The sequence below is a fragment of the Citrus sinensis genome, chromosome 7 (genome assembly GCF_022201045.2).
Source record: "Citrus sinensis cultivar Valencia sweet orange chromosome 7, DVS_A1.0, whole genome shotgun sequence".
In the NCBI taxonomy this organism is placed as follows: domain Eukaryota; kingdom Viridiplantae; phylum Streptophyta; class Magnoliopsida; order Sapindales; family Rutaceae; genus Citrus; species Citrus sinensis.
Genome location: NC_068562.1, coordinates 28044178 through 28066941, shown reverse-complemented (window position 1 = coordinate 28066941; position 22764 = coordinate 28044178). Strand labels below are relative to the sequence as shown.

Below are 22764 nucleotides of genomic sequence, written 5' to 3'. Positions count from 1 at the left end.
TATGTTTATATAACATTATGCTAAGTAATAATTCATAGTTAAGGTTTCCATCTTTATGGGAAAAAGTTTTACATTTATCTTATTAAAGCGCGGGTCCAGATTTAAAAAAAAAAAAAAAAGATGTAGGGCAGGACATGCTGTCCTAACTCATTTTGTTTGCACCAAACATAAAATTAGATTAATGTTTGTAAAAACAATCAAATGCACCCTCAAGGTAATTAATTAAACTAAAAGTTTAATAATGCAATTATTATTCATAGTTAATTAGTTCCTCTTTAATTTTTTTACTGTGAAAAAAATTTCAGCTTACCAGCCCTCTTCGTAAATTGACGTGCTTCAATTTATTAATTTGGTGGAGTGAACTTGAGCGATGTAGATCAGGTAATTAATTAAACTAAAACAAGTCCTTGTGTAACATGCAGATCAGCTCACTAGCCCTCAGGATGTAAGCTAGCGGACTGCACATTCGCTCGAGAAACATAATTCAGAGGCATCATTATCCAGGCTTGTGGGCTGTGGCTATATAGTCAATGAAATTTCTTTTATTGGTTATAGCTAATTTCGGCTGCAGGAAAGATTAAGCAGTAGGAAAGTTCATGTCCAGTAATTTTTGTTGGAAAGTTAACACATATGACACTAAAAAAACACACTATTTTATTTCTTCAATAACACTCCTCACCAACTACAACTCTTATTTTTCACTCTCTACAACTTAGAGATTTTGTTATTTCACTTTATGCTTAAACCAAAGGGGAGAGGGGGTATTTATACATGAAACAAGCTAATCACGACCATTCAAATAAGAAATTACAAAAAATTAATAACCATTTATCTTCACCTACCAAACCCACCACACCTAATATAAATAATTCAAACCTCACCAACCATACATACTCATGGAACCTTGCATGAGTTGGGCTTGATTTTATTCATCTTGGATCAAGTTTATGATCCAACAACTTAAATTTGCTATAACTTGCTTATGAACAGCAAGCAAAGCATAAATCACAAAATGCTTTATAAAAGATAACGACTTGAATGAATGAAAATACAAGCTTTAGGTTCATTTATATACAGAGAGGAAAGAGAAGAAACAATTGGCCTAAGGGCTAAGATTTGGAAATGAACAAATAACAACCTATGAATATGACAAATATCAACCAATCATTTTCAGCTTCTTGAAACGTAATTCTTGCATGCTCATTTGCTGACATTCTTCAGTAAATCCATTTTGCCAGCTCAGTAAATCTTCTACATTTTCTGATTGCAAATGAGTGTAGCTGAGGTGGCATGCCAGCTTGTCATCAGAGTCAGCTATTGAGTTTTCATAGCTGCTACTTTCCACACCCTTACTCAAACACAAGGTCTTGCAAAGACATTGAGTTTGCTTCTGAAGTAGTCAAATTTATAGTATGGCAGAGGTTTAGTTAGAACATCTGCAGTTTGATCCTTGCTGGCAATAAAACTTATTTCTATTTCACCTTTCATAACTTTGTCTCTGATGAAGTGAAGATCAATCTCGAAATGTTTAGTTCTTGAATGGTATATAGGATTGGCAGTTATAGTTGCTGCACTGGTACTGTCACTTAGAATCACTGGAGTTCCTTGAACTTTTAACTCAAGCTCATTAAGCAATGTACTGATCCATGTAATTTCAACACTGCATAGAGCCATAGCTCTGTATTCAGACTCTGCAGTAAATCTAGAAACCACACCTTGTTTCTTGAACTCCAAGTCACCAAGTTATTACCCAAATATACGCAATAGCCACTGATTGACCTTCTGTCATCTGGATCACTAGCCCAATCTGCATTAGTATAGGCAGTGAGATCAAAATATTCTGACTTTTTTATCCTTAGGCACATGTTTATTGTATTCTTAAGATATCTCAGTACCCTTTTACATGTTATCCAATGTGACTATCTAGGATCTGACATAAACTGACTAAGCTTGTTCACAGAGAAGGCAAGCTTAGGTCTTGTAAGCACGGTATATTGTAGGCTTCCTATGACACTTCTATAAAGTGTAGGGTCATGAAACTTGGCTCCCTCATTTTTTTTTAGCTTTTTTGAAGTGCTGAAAGGAGTTTTTATGCCTTTGCAGTCAGTCATTTATGCTTTTATCAACAGATCTTGAACATATTTGGTTTGAGAGAGCAGAATGGTATCTTGATTTCTGGTAACTTGTATCCCGAGCAAGAAATTTAAATTACCCAAATCCTTTAAGGCAAAGGTTTTGCTCAGCTTTACAATCACTTCTTCGACATCCTTGTTGCTGCTTCCAGTGATTATTATGTCATCAACATAGATGAGCATAATAATTATATCTGATTTTGTTCTTCTAAAAAATAATGATATGTCACACTTAGAATTTTCAAAATCCCAAGAGTATAAAGCACTCTTCAGCTTATCAAACCAGACTCTAGGAGCATGTCTTAGTCCATACAGTGCTTTGTTCAGCTTGCATATGTAGTTTGGCTTGCTTTTGTTTTCAAATCCTTCAGGCTGTAGCATGTACACTTCCTTAGTCAAGTCTCAATTTAGAAATGCATTGTTTATGTCCACTTGCCTCAGCATCCAGTTGTTATTTACTATCAAAGTCAGAATAATTCTAATTGTTGCAGCCTTAACTACATGGCTAAATGTCTCCTTGAAGTCAACACCTAGTGTTTGCAAGAATCCTTTAGCAACAAGTCTGGCCTTGTGCTTGTTAATGGTACCATCAGAATTCTCTTTTATTTTGTACACCCACTCGTTTCCAACCAACTTATAATTTTGACTATTAGGTATCAAGGTCCATGTTCTGTTTTTCATCAGGGCATTGTACTCATCTACTATTGCCTCTTTCCATTTCGGTTCCTTTAAGGTTTCACAGGTGTTTTTGGGAAGAGAGGATTGGATTTGGGTAGATATTTGGTATAGTTTTGATTTGAAAACTCCTGCTTTAGATCTTGTTATCATAGGATGTGATGGCCAGGTTTTTTGTTTACCAAGGTTTTAAGTGTTTAGTTCTATGGCTGGGAGTGAATTTGGACTGTCTTCTGGAATATGTAACAAGGGTTGGTGAGGTGAGTGGTTACCTGATAATGTGTCAGTCTCCAAGGTCTGTTGTGCTTCATCTTGGACAAGATTTTAGGGAAGTTCCATATTTCCAGCAGTGTCTTGAGAATGACTGTGTGCAGCTGCTAGCTGTGTGAAATTGTCAAGACTGTTGACAGGGAAAGAAACAACTTGAAACTTTTCAGAGAGAGTAGTAAATTCACTTTCATTCATGGACTCATTTTTGTTGAAATTTGGATAATTTGATAAAGGAAAGGAGTTTTCATTGAACCTCACACTAGCTGAAATGTAAATCCTGCCAGACTGACTTATGCATATATATCCTTTGTGACCAATACTTACTCCTAACAAGACACATTTGGAGGTGTGAAAATCAAATTTGTTCTTGTTATAGGGTCTTAGGTAAGGAAAGCACTTACAGCCAGACACTTTAATTTGAGAGTAATCTGGTTTAAAAGAGTACAGCAATTCAAATGGTGTTTTGCTCCCAACTACAGGTGATACCAGTATGTTAATGGTGTATACAGCATATGTAAAGGCTTCTTGCCAATATTTCAATGGCATTTTGGCTTGGGCTAGCAATGTGAGTCCAGTTTTCACAATGTGTCTGTGTTTTCTCTCAACTTTGTCGTTTTGTTTATGTAAGTAAGGGCAAGAATGTCTTAGAGTTATTCCCTCTCTTCTAAAATATAGTTCAAAGGCTTTGAATTCTCCCCCATGTCTGTTTGGAGTGCTGTAATTTTCAAGTTTAGTTGATTTTCTATTTGCCTTTTGAATGCAATGAATGTGTCAAGAGCCTGAGATTTGGTTGTTATAGGAAAGAGCCATGTGTATCTGGTTCTGTCATCAACAAAAGATATATAATATCTATCTCCTTTTGTTGAGGGGATTGGTGCTGTTCTCCATAGGTCTGTATGGATCAATTCTAAAGCTATTTTGGTTTTGGTCTCAGTGTTCTTGAATTGTTGTTTTGATTGCTTTCCATATTGGCATGCACAACAAAATGAAGGGATGATATTTTTATTTATCCTTAACTGATTACAAGACAACAAAGTATTTTTCAAAGCAAATATATTGGGATGCCCTAGTCTAAAATGCCAAAGATCAATCTCCTTTGTAGCTTTTGAAACACTGTCGTTTGATTTATCAGTTACATTAGACTCATTAACACTGACAGACTCATTACCATTAGAATTGAAGGATAACATAGACAATGGATCACTAATGGACCTTATTAACACAGGTATTGAAGATACAGATAGGAAAGCAGTGTGTAAATTTTTGCTTCTGCTCAAATGAACAGGTAAGCACCGCAGCTCATAAGATCCCTCTCTAGCCACTCCTTTCATCAGAATTTTCCCTTGCTTCTTGTCTTTGACAAAATAGGCAGATTTGTGAAACTCAACATTAATGTCATTATCATGCAGCAATTTGGATATACTAATAACATTTTTAGTAATGTCAGGAACACGCAATATATGGTTTAATGTGATGTGTTTTTGTGGATCAAAAGTAGGCAAAACAGAACAGCCAATATGAGATATCACAAGTTTCTCACCATTGCCAACAACAAGTTGGTCATTACCTTGATATTCAGAGTTGATGTTGATATTTCGAAGTGCATTTTTGACATGGTTAGTGGCACCATTGCCCAAATACCATGCTCCGCTACTTTGCTCATCAGTTGAGGCTACATAGGCACCTCTTGTTTCTCTTCTTTTATTTGGCTGGGGTACAAAATTCTTCTTAAATATGTGCCAACACTCAGCAGCTGTATGCCCCATCTTCAAGCAAATTTGACATGGCCCTTTGGATTCTAAACCATTATCATTTGCTATTGCTTTGCCTTATCCCTTGTCTTGAGGATTTTGATTTCCTTGATTGTTTCCAGTTCCATTATCAGGGTTTCTAAAGACTATTCCAGGTTGATATTGATTTCCAGTTCTATCATTGTTACCTCAGTTTCTCCTCCCATTTCTCATTTGAGTGTAGTTTGCCTCAACAGTCCCCGAGCTTAAATTTTATTTAGTTCTATTTTCTTGACTGAGAAGCATGACATACAGTTCTAAGAGTGAGGGGCTCTTTGGCATAGAGTTTGTGTTGGTGACTATTGAGTCGTATTCAGGTTCTAGTCCAGCCAACACACACATGACAAAGTCATCATCACTCATATTGTTACCTACTGCTCTAAGCTGATTTAACATAGACTTCATTCTAGAATAGTAGTCATCAATGGTGACTAAACCCTTTTGGTTGTTTGGATTCGAGTTCTGAGGTGTAATATTCTAGCTCTAGTTCTAGCACCAAATTGGTTGCTAAGATTTGTCCAAACCTCGCATGAGGTAGAACAATCAACCACTGTGCCCAAAACCCCCTCACTCAGGGATGATAGTAACCAACTTAGTAAAATGTGGTCTTGCTTTTTCCAAATTTGATGTTCAAGGTTAGGTGTATTTATGGTGGTTCCATTTGGTCTCGGGTTTGTGAAATATCTTGGAGGGCAAACATGGCTACCATCAACAAAACCTTCAAGCTCATTAGCCCTGATGCTGGAAATCACTTGTGATCTCTAGAGCATAAAATTGCTTTGGGTGAGCTTGATAGGAGTTGTAAAGACATGTATTGTTGGTAATATGTTGATTAATTCCTGCTGAGTTTGTGACATTGTGCTCTGAGTTTTGATTTTGATTCACGTTATCTTCTTGGTTATTTGGATTCATTTGTGATTGATTCGTGCTTTTGTGTGTGTTGCTGCTGCTGCTTGCCATAGCTCAAAGCGGCTCTAATACCAACTTAAATTTGCTATAAATTACTTACGAACAGCAAGCAAAGCATAAATCACAAAATGCTTTATAAAAGATAACGACTAGAATGAATGAAAATACAAGCTTAGGTTCATTTATATACAAAGAGGAAAAAGAAGAAACAGCTGGCCTAAGGGGTAAGATTTGGAAACGAACATCTAACAACCCTGTGAATATGACAAATATCAGCCAATCATTTTCAGCTTCTAGAAACGTAATTCTTGCATGCTCATTTGCTGAGATTCTTTAGTAAATCCATTTTGCCAGCTCATTAAACCTTCTACATTTTCTGATTGCAAATGAGTGCAGCTGAGGCGGCATGCCAGCTTGTCATCAGAGTTAGCTGTTGAATTTTCACAGCTGCTACTTTTAACACAACAATTTTAAGGTTTCAGCAGGTTCAGGCTTTCAGTTCAATTATAAATTCGGTAGAGTTCTTTTCGTATACACGAGTTAATTACCATATCGTGCTAGGATATTAATTGGCAAGTCCAAAATCAATTGCAATTAACCGAATCTTTATAACAACAGCAGGGTATTTTGGAAATTTGAGAAAGTTTCTGATGTACTTGCTGCGAGAAATCATAAAAGGCAAATTCTGGAAAAATATAAAGGGATTTTCAAGTTTTGTTAGCTTTCCCAAATATTTATCGCACAATTCACAGTCCAATCATCTCCATAATATTGATTCCTTTTTTATAATCCTATACATTCTGAAGTGGTAAAATTTGGGCAAATTTATTTATGGATGTGATTCAGTTCCACATAATTTTTGTTTTTGTGGACTTGGAGCGTAATCAAAGACAATCGATAAAAATTTCTCCTGCTACGAATTGTGCATCAGTAATACTAGCAAACATCATGTTAATTTGCCCCCCGAAAAAAAAAATCCCATCAAGTAATCAACCTCTTGAACAGAAAAGCCTGAGATGTCAAAAACTGAACAGAGAAACTTGACATTTTCTTATATGCACGATCAAGATCATTATGTACACTGGAAAAAAAAAATTGAGAAAACTCATGCATGATTGGGTTTCATCTACAAACACAATTAACCAGCGAGTAATTTTAAAAAAATTAATTTCTTCAAGCCGAAAAGAAACCGTCAAAAGCAGCAACTGTAATCTGGCTCTTAGGCTTCCATACCCGATTGACAAATTTTCTGATCTCCTTACTTCTTAACAATCGAGATGCTCTGAAGAAGGCTCAGGATGAACTAGACATTCATGTTGGTGCAAAAAGGCAAGTGAATGAATCTGACATTAAAAATTTAGTTTACTTGCGGGCTATCCTCATGGAAACAATGCATTTATATCCGGTTGCGCCACTTCAACTACCTCACCAGTCGATGGAAGACTGCACCGTCAGTGGTTACCATGTCTGTGCAGGCACGCAACATTTTGTTAATGCTTTGAAGGTTCATCATGACCCAAAAGTTTGGCAGGAGCCTTGAAAATTTCTGCCAGAAAGATTTCTTACAACACACAAGGATATTGACTTAAGGGGACAAAACTTTGAATTGATACCATTTGGCAGTGGTAGAAGAATATGTCCTGGAATTTCATTTGCCTTTCAAGTTATGCCACTAACCCTTGCATTTTGCAATTAGACCAAACCATATATTCATATATATGGTGATGTTCCATTTTCTAATACTAGTGACAATGTTATAACATAGTTACTATATTCCATTTTGCAACTTTCTAATACTAGTGACGATGTTATAATATATATTGATATATGTTTCTTTCAATTAGATAAAATCATAATATTTTTTATAATAAGTTAAAGCAATAATAAAATTTTTACCTCCTAATGATTTCAATTAGTTCAGGAAATATAAAATTAAATCATTTTATAAAACGAATCTCTAACTCCTATTGAAAGAAAAAAATATAGTTGAATGAGGGACAAAATTAAAAATAAAATATAAACTCTATTATTTTATGAAATACTTAGTTTTCAATTAATGTTTTCTAAATGTCTCCTTTATTGTCCTTTAATGTAGATTGAATCATTAGTTGGTTAGAATTTAAAATCTTGATAACTTTTAATTTTGGCTCTAATATAAGTTTACAAATGTAGCTTGTTGTTAGATTTGGTTATGCGCTGATAAATTTTTTAACAAGTGAAAAAGAGAAAAGAGAGAGAAATTATCTTAATTTGATAAGGAAATTAACAAATAAGAGGAAGATAAGAGAATCTACGGTAACAAATAAATGATAAATTCTAATTTTTTTAGAGAGAAAAAAGAGTAAAAAATGTACTAAGGGAGCGTTTACATTTTGGATTGAAATGGTAATCCTATGATTGAGAGTGTAGAGTAGGAGTGGGAGTAGGTTGTTTACTTACACTGGAATAAAAACATGGAATGGAGATTAGAATCCAATTTATGTATTTGCTTTGTCTTGGATTGAAAGTAAATAATTTCAAATTACAATTTTACCATTATTTAAAGAATTATAGTTTTTAATTGCAAAGTTGATAAAAAATATATTTGATAAATAAAATTTTATTTTATAATATTTGTAAATTTATAATAATTATTAATATTCTTAATTATGTAATTCACAATTTTTTATTAATTTTAATTTTAATTATGCAAATTAAAAATTATTGATAAGGGCAATATAAATGAAATATTTTTACTATTAACATAGTACGAAATTAACATTTTCTTAGAATAAACTATTTATTATTATTAATTATTAATATTAAATAATATATTACTATTATTTTTAAATAAATATAATAATATTATATTTTCAAATAAAGATAGTATATAATAATATTATTAATTCTCTATTAATATAATAATATTATTTTTAAGTAATTTTCACTTAGAATCAAACTAAATTATTATTTAGTTAAATATAATATTATTATTTAAAAATATATAATATTATTTATTTTATTTTATTAATATAATTATAGTAAATTTAATAAAAGGAGGGTAAATATGAAATGAAATATTATTTTATTTTATATAATTATATTAAATTTATTATTATATAAAATAATAATATAATATTATTTAGTAAAAAATTAATATTTTCTTAGAATAAACTATTTATTATTAATAATTATTAATATTAAATAAATATAATATTATTATTTATTTTATTTTATTTTATTAAATATTAAATATTAAATTTAATAAAAAGAGAGTACAAAAGGATCCACTCCCACCTCTCCCCATGGGAGTCCTACTCCCACTGCCCACTCCAAAAATAGGTGGAGCTCATGAAGTGAGATTCTCAATTCTCTCTTAAAATGTTAAAGTAAATACTGGAGTGGAAGAAATCTACATTTCTCACTCCCACTCCAGAAAGTAAACACAACAAAAGAGTAGATAACTTTTCTGTTTTAAAAATTTCATAAACTTAGAAAGGGCATTTCGGGTAATTAATAATAAATGGACTATTAAATAAGGGTAGAGAGCTACAATATATGTAAATCCACACTATATCAAGAAATAATTTATAAAAGATCACATTATTTTTCAAATTTTAAAATAAAGAGAAAGTTTAGCAATTAATTAATTTTATCCAATTCTTTACATAAGTCTCTTGACCATAATTGATCACTAATGTTGTTTAAACATAATATAATTTGACTATATTTTATCCGATAACAAAAAAAAAATCAAATTGTCCAAAATATATACTTTTGTGACATAAGTTTAAAAAATTAAAATTTGGAATGTATGTTGTATCTTTTCCCCAAATTTTGTATTGATAATCCCAGATAATGGCATGGATTGAAAACTCCCCAATTTTGAGTTACAAATCCCCAATTCGATGTGGGCATTAACTACAAATCCCCAATTTAAATAAACTCTTATTTAAATAAGAGTGAGTTTGATTGAATTTCGGCTTATAAATTAAAACAATGCAGTTTGGGAATGATGTGCTTCCAAGAGGCTCTCTTTTGTCTCAAAGAGACGGCCACCTTAATTTTATACTTATTCGATGCAACCAAAAAATAAGGCGAAAATGTCTCAAAGATATGCACGCGTTTTATTTCTGTTACGGGGAAAATGTCAATAAATCTATGGGCTATCTGAGTAGTCGACTTCAGTTGCCGAAACCAGTACGAATCTATTGACTATGGTTTGAGGTGCTGTTAAAAAAAAAGTTATAATTATGAAAAAAAAATTAATAATATATAATAAATATAAATTTTAAATAATAATTTTAACAAAATTATTAAAGATATAATAGATTTTCTATTATATAAGTGAAAATTTATATCAACATAGCTTTCAAGGTACAGCAGGTAGTGTTTACCAAACACTTTAATGATGTATCTTTTAAGGTATATCTGTCTAACCTCAATCCCAAACGTACTCTATAACTTACTACATTAAATCAAAAAAAAAAAAAACATACACTAGTCTGATTTTAATACTAATTTGTAAAGCCCCCTCTATTGGCAATTCAAATTTTGTCGACTAGAACTATTCTTACATGTTATCCACCTTAGGCATTCAAACAATTTACATTCTCAATTAATCAATTAATTAAATAAATTGACTTCTATAAATCAACAATGCTAAAATTGTGAATGTAAACCTTACTAGCCATTTCACTTGAATAAATTGGAAAGGACTTCTGAATTGATCAATTAATCAAAAAGATTACGTAAATGTTTAAACGGGGAGTAGCGTGTGACACGTAAGCCTTAATTAATCAAGTAATTAATTGATAAAAAAAAGTTAACAATAGATGTATGTGACACATACATGAGCCTTGAAGGAGCCAAGACTATATTTTATTCACACAACTTGATTAATTCTCCTCCATGCTAAGTTCAAAGTCAAAATTAATTAATACAACTTTGGACCATCGATCTCTTCTTTCAAGCAAGAATTTTAATTGGATTAAGAGACGACACTAATTTTAATTGAACTATTTGGATGATGACAACAATGAGTTCACCTACGATTGAGACTTTTAATTAATTTGAAGTTGTTAATTTCTAGAGTTGAACTATTGGCACTCTCTAAGAACCTTTTAAATCTCTCTTTTTTTTTATTTACCTTATTAAAATGTTTTAAATAATATAAATTTCTTATAACACTCTTAATCTCTTATAATTACAAAATATCCTTAATTAAACTTCAGACTTATGTATCTCCGCTCTTACAGTGTTTTTTAGTATAATATCAACAGCCTTTTTTTTTTCTTTATCTGTTTTTCCAACTCTTAGTAATACAAAATATATTTTTCTTATTGACCTACTCCTTGTTAACACAAACTCTTGTTATCGCTTATTTTCTCCTCAATTAAGTCCATTCATAAATGGTAAAAGAGTTTCCATTATAAATGCTTTCAACTTCAAAGATTTGAAAATTTTATTATAATAACTTATATTTTCAACACAAACGCAGTTCAACCTAGTGTTGAGTTCTTCATCGTGCTTCCATTGGTGAATGTACATGTGCTCTATGACATGCTACACCCTAGAGAAGGAATGAAAACAAATTCAATTTTTTAAGAAAAAGGACACCTACACTCATAAAAATTGAGAAAATAGTCACAAAGATCCCCAAATTTTTAAAAGGAAAACACCAAAACCTTTTGTTGACTATAATATCCTTTGAATTTAGTATTTAGAAAATAATATAGTCAATCTAGAAGACTAATAATATTAAGTTATTTTTAACATTTAAAATAATATTAAATATTAAATTATTATATTTATTTGAATAATACATTTATATTTATTATAGAAATCCTAAATAAATCTTTGGGTTAAGTATATTGTATAATTAAATAATTAACAATATATCTCCCTATTAATAATATTAAAATTATTTTTATAATATTCAAAATAATTTAATTTCTATTTATTTGTTTGAATATTATATTTCTATTTATTATAAAATTTTGGGGTCAATTTCTTTTTGAGTTTATAGAGTCGAATTATCAGAAGCGGATCTTGGTGTGCCTTATTAAAAACTTGGGAGTGTTTTCAACTGTTTTCCCAAACTTTAGAGGGCATATGTCTGTTTTCCTTTTTATATATAAAAAGATAAATTTATTTAATTAAGAATTTAAAAAGAAAAGTATGTGTGATGGTAAGGGATCCAACTCTAATTTTTATGAAGCAAACAACGATAAAGACTATGAGCGAAGCTTTTTAACACCTTTTAAAATTTTTTATCTAGAATATTGCAAGTTTAATTTATAAACTACTAACTTATAAAATAAAAATCAATCATCTTGTCATAAAATTTTACTTTAAAATAATTCTAAATTTTTAAAGATTTCACAAAAAGAAAAAAATATCTTCAGTTCATGTTTAAAATATAAATATAAGGAAAAATTATAGCTACGCTCTCAAGGTTTAGAGAAACAAACATGAAGAACCTAAACTTTCAATAAGAGACACTAAAACTTCTTCTAACCATAATACTCTTTGGTTCTATTAAATTGACTCCAATGTTTTACAAAAATAGAAATACAATATTAAAATAGACATAAAATATATAAATTTTATATATTTAATATTAAAAATATTTGATTATTTTGCAATCTACTAGACAAATTAATTATTTATATTCTATTTGTTATATTTATTAAAAATGTTAAAAATTTTATTTACTATATTCAAAGGATATTATAGTAAAAAGAGATCTTTGTGTTCCTTATTGAAAATTTAGGGGTCTTCATGACCATTTCTCTAAACTTTGTGGGTATAATTATTCTTTTCTCTAAATATAAATTATGAAATGTGGTGGGTGTAATATATAATTAAAAGAAAATTTATTTTAGCATTTAATTGAATTTTGATTAAAAAAAAGAACTAATTTATCTTTAGTTATTTAGGTAATTTTGTTTAAAGAGGGGTTTAAGGAGATTTAGAGGAGTGTCAAAAGTAACTAGTTTTGTTTTTTTTTTTTAATTTTTTTTCATCGTTTGGAATTTTGATTCTCTTCTAGGTTTAATTTTTTAATTAAATGGACTGGATTTATTAAATAGGTTTAAAATGGAGTTGGAGCGGATCTAGAATTTCGATGAATGGACCCAAGACCCGAGGCAGATACGTGGATATGATAAGGCCTGGTTCAAGATTCATATCCAATAATATTCCTTTAATTTTATTTTTTTAAATCAATAATAGTAGAGCGCTGATGTTTGCCCCGGGTCAAACCCTGAAACGACTCAAAACGGCGTCGTTTCGGGTTAATTTTTTTTTGTTTTCAATCTGTGTTGAACAACGACGTTTCGGCTTAAATTTTGCGTTTGTTCTGATTTCAATGAACGATGACGTCTCGGCTTGAATGGAAGTTCACAACAGAACGACGACGTCTCGCCTTGAATGGAAGTTCTTTGATGTGATTTCAACGAACGACGACATCTTCGACTTTACCTTTTGTTCTTTGTTCTCAGCCTGTAAAGTATGAGAGAAAAGTAGAATGGGCAGAAGCATCTTTTCATGATATTTGATTGAGTATATATACATATATGACTAACTTGCTATACATGGTAGGATCCCTATAATTAAGCTATGCAATCAAAGTCTACTGTAATTTAGGAATACATATAGAAAGATATATTTACAGCTCAATATAATGAATAAATGGATTCTATTTTCCAATACTCCCCCTCAAGTTGGAGAGTGAATGTCCAGCACTCCCAACTTGCGAACCATAGGCATGAAAACTTCTTTTCCCAAAGCTTTGGTCAACACATCAGCAAGCTGATTTGCGGAACTTACAAATCTCGTTATTACACAACCTTCTTGTATCTTGTCTCTTATATAATGACAATCCATCTCTATGTGCCTTGTACGTTCATGAAAAACTGGATTAGCTGCTATATGTAATGCAACCTTATTGTCACAATATAGCAATGCAGCCTCTTGATGTAAAATCCCCAAATCTCTAAGTAAGTAACAAAGCCATGTCAATTCACAACAAGCTCCAGTCATTGCACGATACTCTGCTTCGACTGAGGAAAGAGAGACGGTTTTCTGGCGCTTCGATCTCCATGAAATCAATGAAGGGCCCAAGAACACACAATACCCCGTAGTAGATCTTCTTGTAAGGTGGCATCCTGCCCAATCCGAGTCACAGTATGCTCGCAACCGAAGATCACTAATTGATGAGAAGAAGAGGCCTTGGCCAGGAGCAGATTTTAAATAGCGCACAACCCGCGAGGCTGCCTCCCAATGATCCTTCCGGGGTTGGTGCATAAATCTGCTCAATATATGGACAGCGTACGTGATATCGGGCCTCGAAACTGTGAGATATATTAATCTTCCAACTAATCGCCTATATCGCCATGGGTCTTTGAATGGTTCACTTTTATCAGACAACTTTAAGCCACGTTCCATGGGAGTATTAATGGGAGCTGCCCCTAATAACCCTGCATCCTTAATAATTTCCAATGCATACTTTCTCTGAGAAATAAAAATGCCCTTCCTAGATGCAGAAATCTCAATACCAAGGAAATACTTCAAGTCTCCTAGATCCTTAAGGTGAAATTGATTATGCAAGAATTTTTTGATATAAGCTATACTCACAGGATCATTGCCAGTGATTAAAATGTCGTCAACATATATCAAAAGGGCAATAAAGGAGTTGCCTTGCTTCCTAGTGAGCAGAGAGTAGTCAGCTTTTGATTGTAAAAATCCAGCTGAACGTATGGCCTCGGAGAATTTAGCAAACCATTGACGAGAGGCCTGTTTCAACCCATATAATGACTTGTGGAGGCGACAAACCAAGTGTTCCTCCCCCTGTCGCCGAAGACCTGGCGGTAGAGACATGTAGATTTCTTCTTAGAGGTTACCATAAAGAAAGGCATTATTGACGTCAAGTTAATGAAGAGACCAACCACGGGCAGCAGCTAACGCCAACAAGCAACAAACACAAATTATTTTTGCTATTGGAGAAAAAGTATCCTGGTAGTCAACTCCCTCCAATTGAGTGAAACCCTTGGCTACAAGTCGCGCCTTATACCGTTTAATAGATCCATCAGACTTATGTTTAATCTTGTAAACCCAACGACAACCAATTAGAGTTTTACCAGCCGAAAGAGAGGTAAGAGACCAATTACCATTTTCCTGCAGTGCCTGCAATTCGGAACGCATTGCTGCTTGCCACTCAAGGAGAACGACAACTTCGGAATAAGACTTGGGTTCTGTGAGATGACTGATTTGAGCAATAAAGGACTTATAAGCAGGCTTATATCGGTGATATGAAATATAATTAGCCAGTGGATATCGTGTACCTTTGGTCGGACCTGGAATTAAGGAGGCCGATTGGTCGGAGTAAACATGTGAGCAGATGTAGTCGTGGAGCTTGACCGGTGGACCGGTGTTGCGGCTGGAGCGACAAAGTTTAGGTCCGGGTTCGGGTTCGGGTTCTTGTGATGCAGCGGATTCAGGGAATGGAGGAGGCGAGGACTGTGGGGTCGGAGAAGATGGATCGGAGAAGTGTAATGGGGATGGGTTAGTTGAGACGAGTGGGGCAACAGGTTTAGGACAGCGGGAATCAGTGCAAAGGACAGCTTGGGGAGGAGAAGATGGTGGTTCTACCGCGGGAGGAGAAGAGGAAATTGGATCGGGAGAATTAGGAGAGAGTTGGGATGAGGGAATGGGGCTTAGTGGAATGACGTGAGAGTTGAATGATGAGTCAAGGGAAAAAGGAATTAAATGAATTGGGCTTGATTGATGGGCTGTCAAGGGAAGAGAAAATTTGGGTTGGACGGATGAGTAAGGAAAAATGGTTTCGTGGAATTTGACATCTCGGCTTGTAAAAATCTTTTTAGTTGATAAATTAAATAATTTGTAGCCCTTTTGAGCAATGGGATAACCGATGAATATGGATGGTATGGCACGAGAGTCGAATTTGTGAGAAGTGTGAACATTAGTGGCATAGGCCAAACACCCAAAAACACGAAGATGAAAAAAAGAAGGTGGTTTTGAATAGAGAAGATTGTAAGGAGTTTTGAAAGAAATAACCAGAGAAGGTAACCTATTGATGATGTGTACAGCAGTGAGTGCACATTCGCCCCAAAATTGGGTTGGTAGGTGTGCTTGGAATTTTAATGCTCGAGCTACTTGTAGGATATGGCAATGTTTGCGTTCCACAACCCCGTTTTGTTGAGGCGTGTAAACGCATGAAGTTTGGAAAACAACACCATGATCTTGAAAGAAAGATCGGAGTGAGATAAATTCTCCACCATTGTCACTGCGAAATGTTTTAATGCGACAGTCAAATTGAGTGGAAACATGGCTGAAAAAGCGTTTTAAAAGAGATTGTGTTTCATTTTTGCGTCGCATCAAAAAAATCCATGTGAAACGAGTATAATCATCAACAATAGTGAGGAAATAATAAGCTCCGGTAAGGGAAGGGTGTTGATAACGACCCCAAATATCACAATGAATTATTTCAAAAGGTTTTGTAGAAGAAATAACACTGTTATTGAAAGGAAAACGACTTTGTTTAGCCAATGGACATATGGGGCAAACATTATTAGATTTAACAGAAAAATTCAAAAAGTTCTTGGCAATAAGACTTAAACGAGAATATGGTACATGGCATAAGCGATTATACCAGAGGTCGGTGGATGAGATGGTGAGATTGCAAGCTGGTCGATTTTTTGGTGAGGAAGGTTTTGTCACAGATTGCTTCGTCGCTAATGCCACCAAAAAATATAGCCCATCTCGTTGTTTACCCAAACCAATCGTCCTCCTCGTAGCCAGATCCTGCAAAATACACCAAGAAGGGAAAAACGTCACTGAACAACCCAAACCTTTTGTCAAACGACTAACTGACATCAAATCAACTTTAAATGTAGGCACAGATAACACATTTTGTAGATGATAGACGGAATTAAGAGGTAAAGACCCTTTTGCAACAATATTTGCTCTTTCTCCACTAGGCAACAATACAGGTGGTAACGAGCAATTGTTATCTTTATGCAATAATTTAGATGATGAAGTAATATGATCTGTCGCCCTACTATCAATAATCCAATTTCGGGAAACAATCTTAGACAAACCTGGCTTTGTTACCGTATTTGCTTTGGAGTGAGAACCTTCATTTTGATTATTCAGGAGTGACAAAAGTTGCTTGAGTTGATCATCGGATATTGTAAGTGAGCCTTCAACTTGATTAGCCACAGAAATACCTTTATGCCGATTTGAATTTTGGCCTGAGTTTATTTTAGCTTTAGGATGGCCTGGTGGGTATTCATGCAGCTTATAACATTTCTGGATCTAATGGCCGAAATTTCCATAGTGGTCACACAAAGGCCTACCTCTCCCAGAGCCAAATCGACGCTGATCTCCTTCTTGAGATCCTACAAGTTCTAGCGCCTGAGAGTATGTTCGATCGCGAGAATCTGGAAACCATGAGACCGAGTTTGTTCGGTTTTTTCTGTTGCTGAAGGAGTTAGTTTGCTACGTACAGCCATGGCAGCAGCGCTGCTGTTTGAATCGGTGTTTGTATGTGCTGAACTAAGGAGGCACTGTTTCTCTTCTTGGGAGATTGAAGAGTAGGCTTGGCAAATAGAAACCAAAGGATTCATGAGCAGGATTTGACCTCGAATTGCACTATAAGTTTCGTTTAGACCCATTAGAAACTGCATCAATTTCTGTCGATCGGCTTGTGCTATGTCTGAATGTGTTGCCAATTCATCCCATAAACTTTTCAACTTAGTATAGTAAGCTGAGACAGAGAGTTGCTCTTGTCGAAGAGAAGCAATATCTTGTTATATCTCGAAGATACGAGTTGCATTGCCTTGAGAGAAACGCTCATAGAGATCTTCCCAAACCTCATGAGCAGTAGGACAATAAGTCACACTGTCAACTATTTCTGGATCGCACGAATTGACGATCCAGGAATGAACCATATCATTGCATCTCGACCAAATCGCATAGCCTTCAGGATCAGTTTCTTCTGAAGGAACTTTGATAGAACCATTGACAAATCCGAGCTTGTTTTTGGAGTTTAAAGCTCGAACCATAGCCCTTTTCCAACCAAAATAATTATCTCCATTTAGAGGTTTGGAGACGAGAATCAATCCGGGGTTATCCGAATGGTGAGTGAAGAAGGGATTGGAGAGATCTGCCTTGGAGAAATCTGCAGAAATCTCTGATTTTTGTGGATCAGAACTGCTGGTTTTTGGAATATCTTCAAGGGCCATGATGGCTGAAAGAGAGATGCTACACGAGAGATTAAAGTGCAGCGAGTCCTTGCTCTGATACCATGTACAGTATGAGAGAAAAGTAAAATGGGCAGAAGCATCTTTTCATTGATATTTGATTAAGTATATATACATATATGACTGACTTGCTATACATAGTAGGATCCCTATAATTAAGCTATGCAATCAAAGTCTACTATAATTTAAGAATACATATAGAAAGATATATTTACAGCTCAATATAATGAATAAATGGATTCTACTTTCCAATACAGCCTTCTTCTTCCTCATTCTTTAACCCAGTTGAAAATGCTAGTGCTAACTAATAACAAAAACATATTTCAATTTTAATTTGATTTTCTAATTTGCATCGACATTGAGACACCACAACAAACTGTAAACAAACCGCAAATTGAAAGACTTGCTTTTATTTTCCAAAAGTTGTCACAATGATATTCCATGTTACAATAGCTCCAGATGAAGGCGGTTTCAGAAAGACGGAAAAGATACAACACCAACTCAATATCTTATCAACCAAAAATCTACCACCCAAAAGATTACAAAGCCGTGATCCTATAGCATCCTGCAGTAAATAATTTCTGTAGTGCTGATCTGATTTTAATTTAAACAGCACCAGGAACTTGAGTCTCTACTGATTTCAAAACCTCTTCGCCCATCTCCTAGCATCCTACTAATTTCTGTAGAAGCAAGTAAGAGAGTGAAGTTGTCAAATGGCAGTTTCACTCGCGATTGTGGTGGATTGCGAATGGTTGCAACTCGGTCGATGAAGGAAAGGGGAACAAGGCGAACGAAAGAACAGCTGCCTTCTTAAGGATCTGCAGTTCGGTTGTGATTGTCTGGTCAAAGGGGGCTGTCCGGTGAAACGAGGAGATGAAGATGAAGGGCAATGGGTGTTGTTTCGAAGGGCAGTGGGTGCAGGGAAAAGGATTTTTTTTTGCGTTTTCATTATTCTCTAAACGGCGTCGTTTCAAAGGGTATACAAAAAAAAAATTAGAACGAAACGATGCCGTTTTGAGTCGTTTCGGGGTTTAACCTAAGACAAATATCATTTTCCATAACAGTAACAATAATTTACTCCAAAATATATACGGAGCAACTAAAGAAAGGTCATATTTTTTCATGTCATCTTCGCCGGCTGCCGCTCGTCACTCGCTTGCGGTTCAAGCTGTCAGGGTCAGGCATAGTAATTTTGAATATTATCTGTCTCTTCTTCCACGCGCTGGATGCGTAAGATTGGAAATTTGGAATCACCTTGCAATCAATTCAAAGTGCTCTTCCTGACTCTTACTTTTCGATTGGTGGGTGCTTGGATATGTATTTATGAAGTTGCTTTCTTTACTGACACCTTCAGCTGGTATCCAAAACTGTTGGGTTTTGACTTTTCTTTTCACTGTTCTAAGAAGAATAAAGAGGCGTATAAAGACGTGTTTTATGATAGTTGGATGTAATTAACAATTTAATTATTGATTGTGAGAAAAAAAAAAAATTAAAACGCAGCCTAGGTAGTCATTCAATGTATAGTTGCTAGTTAATACAGGTGGAAACTGTAAAATCTAGTAAAATAATATGAAAATTGTAAAATCTAATAAAATTAAGTGAAAATAAATTGCTGTATGAAAATAATGTTCGAACCGAATCAAACTAAGTTAAACTAAATTTCAGAATATTTCGGTATGGTTTGAAAATTTGATTTGATTTTGGTTCTATTCTTAAGAACCGAACCTTATGGTGCCCACCCCTAGATCCTTGTATATGAATGATAAGATTTGCTTCAAGATTTCTATCCATGATTCCTTCAATTAATAATAGTAATAATAATTTACACTAGAATAATTTTATATCAATTAAATAAAGACTATATTTTTTCATCTCATCGTCAGGAGAAGAAAATGCCAACCAACTCAATGGAGGGGTTATCCTCCATCCCACATAAATATTAAATTTTATTTGAATTAATTATTTTTCTCAATAGTAATCTATCATCATTTGTTTCAATGGTTAACAATAGGGCAAAGTTTGATGGTCATTCAGTCAAAGAATGAGCAAAAGTTATCCTTCATAATTCACATTTCTAACCTAACAGAAGAAAAAAAAAATTTGCAAGACTTTGGTTCCTGAGTCATGAATTTGGATTGGAAAATGAAAAATAAAATGACATGGTCATCGAAATTTTATGTTAGCCATGGATTAAAGTAGTAAACCGTCATTTTCTAAGACTTTAGAAGCATCCCTTGATTTCACAAAGCAACAAACTAATTAGAAAAGTAAAAAGTGTTTGAATTTTGTTATATCTTAGACGAGTCTCTCCCTAGGTATGGGAATTATTTGTAAATGTAAGAATTCAGAGACTCAAATTAATGAAATTGGGAAAAGTAAAATATATTTTGTTTGATTTATAAGCTTGTCCTTAATAGTACAATTACTTTATAAGTATTTTAGTTATATAAAATTTTATTAAAATAAAAGTGTTTAAAGCATTTTAAGGGTATATTGCCAATTTTGTAATTATCTTATAATCATTGACTAGACGAAACTTTTACTGCAGACCTTACGCGATATGCTCTTAAATTATATCTATATATCAGACATTATTTGAAGTAACCTCTTCATTCAGATCAGAGTCTCAGAGCCAGCAAAAAGCAACTAGAAATGGCCATTTTTCTTACACTAGGATCAACTGTTCTTGCAATAATTTCATGCTTTGTAATATTTCTCTTACTTTTACTCTTGATTTCACTAAATGGGCGAACAAAAAAGACACAAGCTCCTCATCAAGCACCAGTGGCTGGGGGAGCATGGCCTGTGATTGGCCATTTACATCTCCTTGGAGGGCAAGAGCCAACTCATAGACTTTTGGGCGACATGGCTGATAAATACGGTCCAATATTCACTATGAAAATGGGCTTGAATCGAGCTTTAGTGGTCAGCAATTGGGAAATTGCCAAAGAATGTTTCACCATCAACGACAAACCCTTTGCAAATCGTCCCAGATCAATGGCCATGGATCTCTTAGGGTACAATTTTTTGGCCATTGCTGCCAGCCCATACGGCAACTACTGGCGAGAGTCTCGCAAGATGGCCACCATTGAGCTTTTATCAAACAATCAACTTCAGAAGCTGAAACATGTACGAGAGTCTGAAGTGAAGGCTTCAATCAAAGGGTTATTCGAGAATTGTAAAAGGAGCAGTTCACATAAGGTTTCAGTGGAGATGAAGCACTGGATTGAGGGGATTGTACTTGATATTATCATGAGAATAATTGCAGGAAAACGTTACACTTCACAAGACAGTTCTGATTTTCAAGAGCATGCGACCGACTTTTTTGACTTGTTTGGTAAGTTTGTGGTGTCTGACGCTTTACCGTTTCTGAGATGGCTGGATATCGGCGGATACGAGAAATTAATGAAGAAGACAGCTAAAGAATTTGACCTCGTTTTGCAAGGATGGTTGGATGAGCATAAGAGCAAAAGAGGTTCTAGCGAGGTTAAGGGAGATGAAGACTTTATGTATGTGATGCTGTCCTTGTTTGATGACAAAACAAAGCAGCTTCCTGGTGGCGATGACACTGACACTGTTATTAAAGCTATATGCCTGGTATTGTCCTGAAAAAAACTTAAGCACAGCTAATGCATAAATTATTGATAACATGTCAATTGGCAAAAAGCTATTGTATATAAATAATCGAGCTGACTCCTACTTTGCAGTCTCTAATCTTAGCAGCTTCAGACACTACCGCAGTAACATTGACATGGGCTATCGCCCTACTTCTCAACAACCGCGATGTTCTAGAGAAGGCTCAAAATGAACTAGACGTTCATGTTGGTACAAATAGACAAGTGAATGAATCAGACATGATAAATTTAGCTCATTTGCAGGTCGTCCTCAAGGAGACACTGCGTTTATACCCCGCTGCGCCACTTTTACTACCTCACGAGTCTATCGAAGACTGCACCATCAGTGGTTACCATGTCCCCGCAGGCACACAACTTATTGTTAATGCTTGGAAGATTCAGCGTGATCCAGGAGTTTGGGAGGAGCCTTGTAAATTTCTGCCAGAAAGATTTCTTACAAAATACAAGGACGTTGATCTGAAGGGACAGAATTTTGAATTTATACCATTTGGAAGTGGTAGAAGAATGTGTCCTGGAATTTCGTTTGCCTTTCAAGTTATGCCACTAATACTTGCTTCATTACTACATGGGTTTGATTTTGCAACACCATCAGATGCAGCAGTTGACATGGAAGAGGCAAAATCCTTGACCTATGCTAAAGCGACTCCACTTGAAGTGCTTCTTACTCCACGCCTTTCTGCTTCTTTATATGATTAATTTGGCTTTTGCAATACGAATGTATGTTTTTGTATCTCCAGTAAGAAGTGATCAGATGTGATCATGTCTATTACCCTGAGGGTTTAGTATTTTTTTTTTTTTCCCCAGAATGTAAGTTGCTGTGATATCAATAAGAAGCGATTAGATGTGTGTTTATTTATATGTTTATATAACATTATGCTAAGTAATAATTCATAGTTAAGGTTTCCATCTTTATGGGAAAAAGTTTTACATTTATCTTATTAAAGCGCGGGGCCAGATTTTTTTAAAAAAAAAAAAGATGTAGGGCAGGACATGCTATCCTAACTCATGTTGTTTGCACCAAACATAAAATTAGATTAATGTTTGTAAAAACAATCAAATGCACCCTCAAGGTAATTAATTAAACTAA

General features: G+C 34.2%; 1 protein-coding gene across 1 annotated transcript; it reads left to right on the top strand.

Moving 5' to 3' along the window:
- The first annotated feature begins 20659 nt into the window (after window positions 1–20659).
- On the top strand, window positions 20660–22485 carry LOC102615931 (cytochrome P450 CYP82D47-like). The gene is made up of 2 exons (XM_006464236.3): window positions 20660–21639; window positions 21750–22485. Exons 1-2 carry the CDS (start codon window positions 20695–20697, stop codon window positions 22371–22373), a joined length of 1569 nt encoding a protein of 522 aa, XP_006464299.2. The 5' UTR covers window positions 20660–20694; the 3' UTR covers window positions 22374–22485.
- The last annotated feature ends 279 nt before the right edge of the window (window positions 22486–22764 follow it).

Bases quoted from the DNA above. Each gene is read 5' to 3' on its own strand.
- LOC102615931 (XM_006464236.3), top strand. From the start codon at position 20,695: ATGGCCATTTTTCTTACACTAGGATCAACTGTTCTTGCAATAATTTCA. The intron at 21,640-21,749 runs GTATTGTCCTGA...CCTACTTTGCAG, and splicing joins TTATTAAAGCTATATGCCTG to TCTCTAATCTTAGCAGCTTC.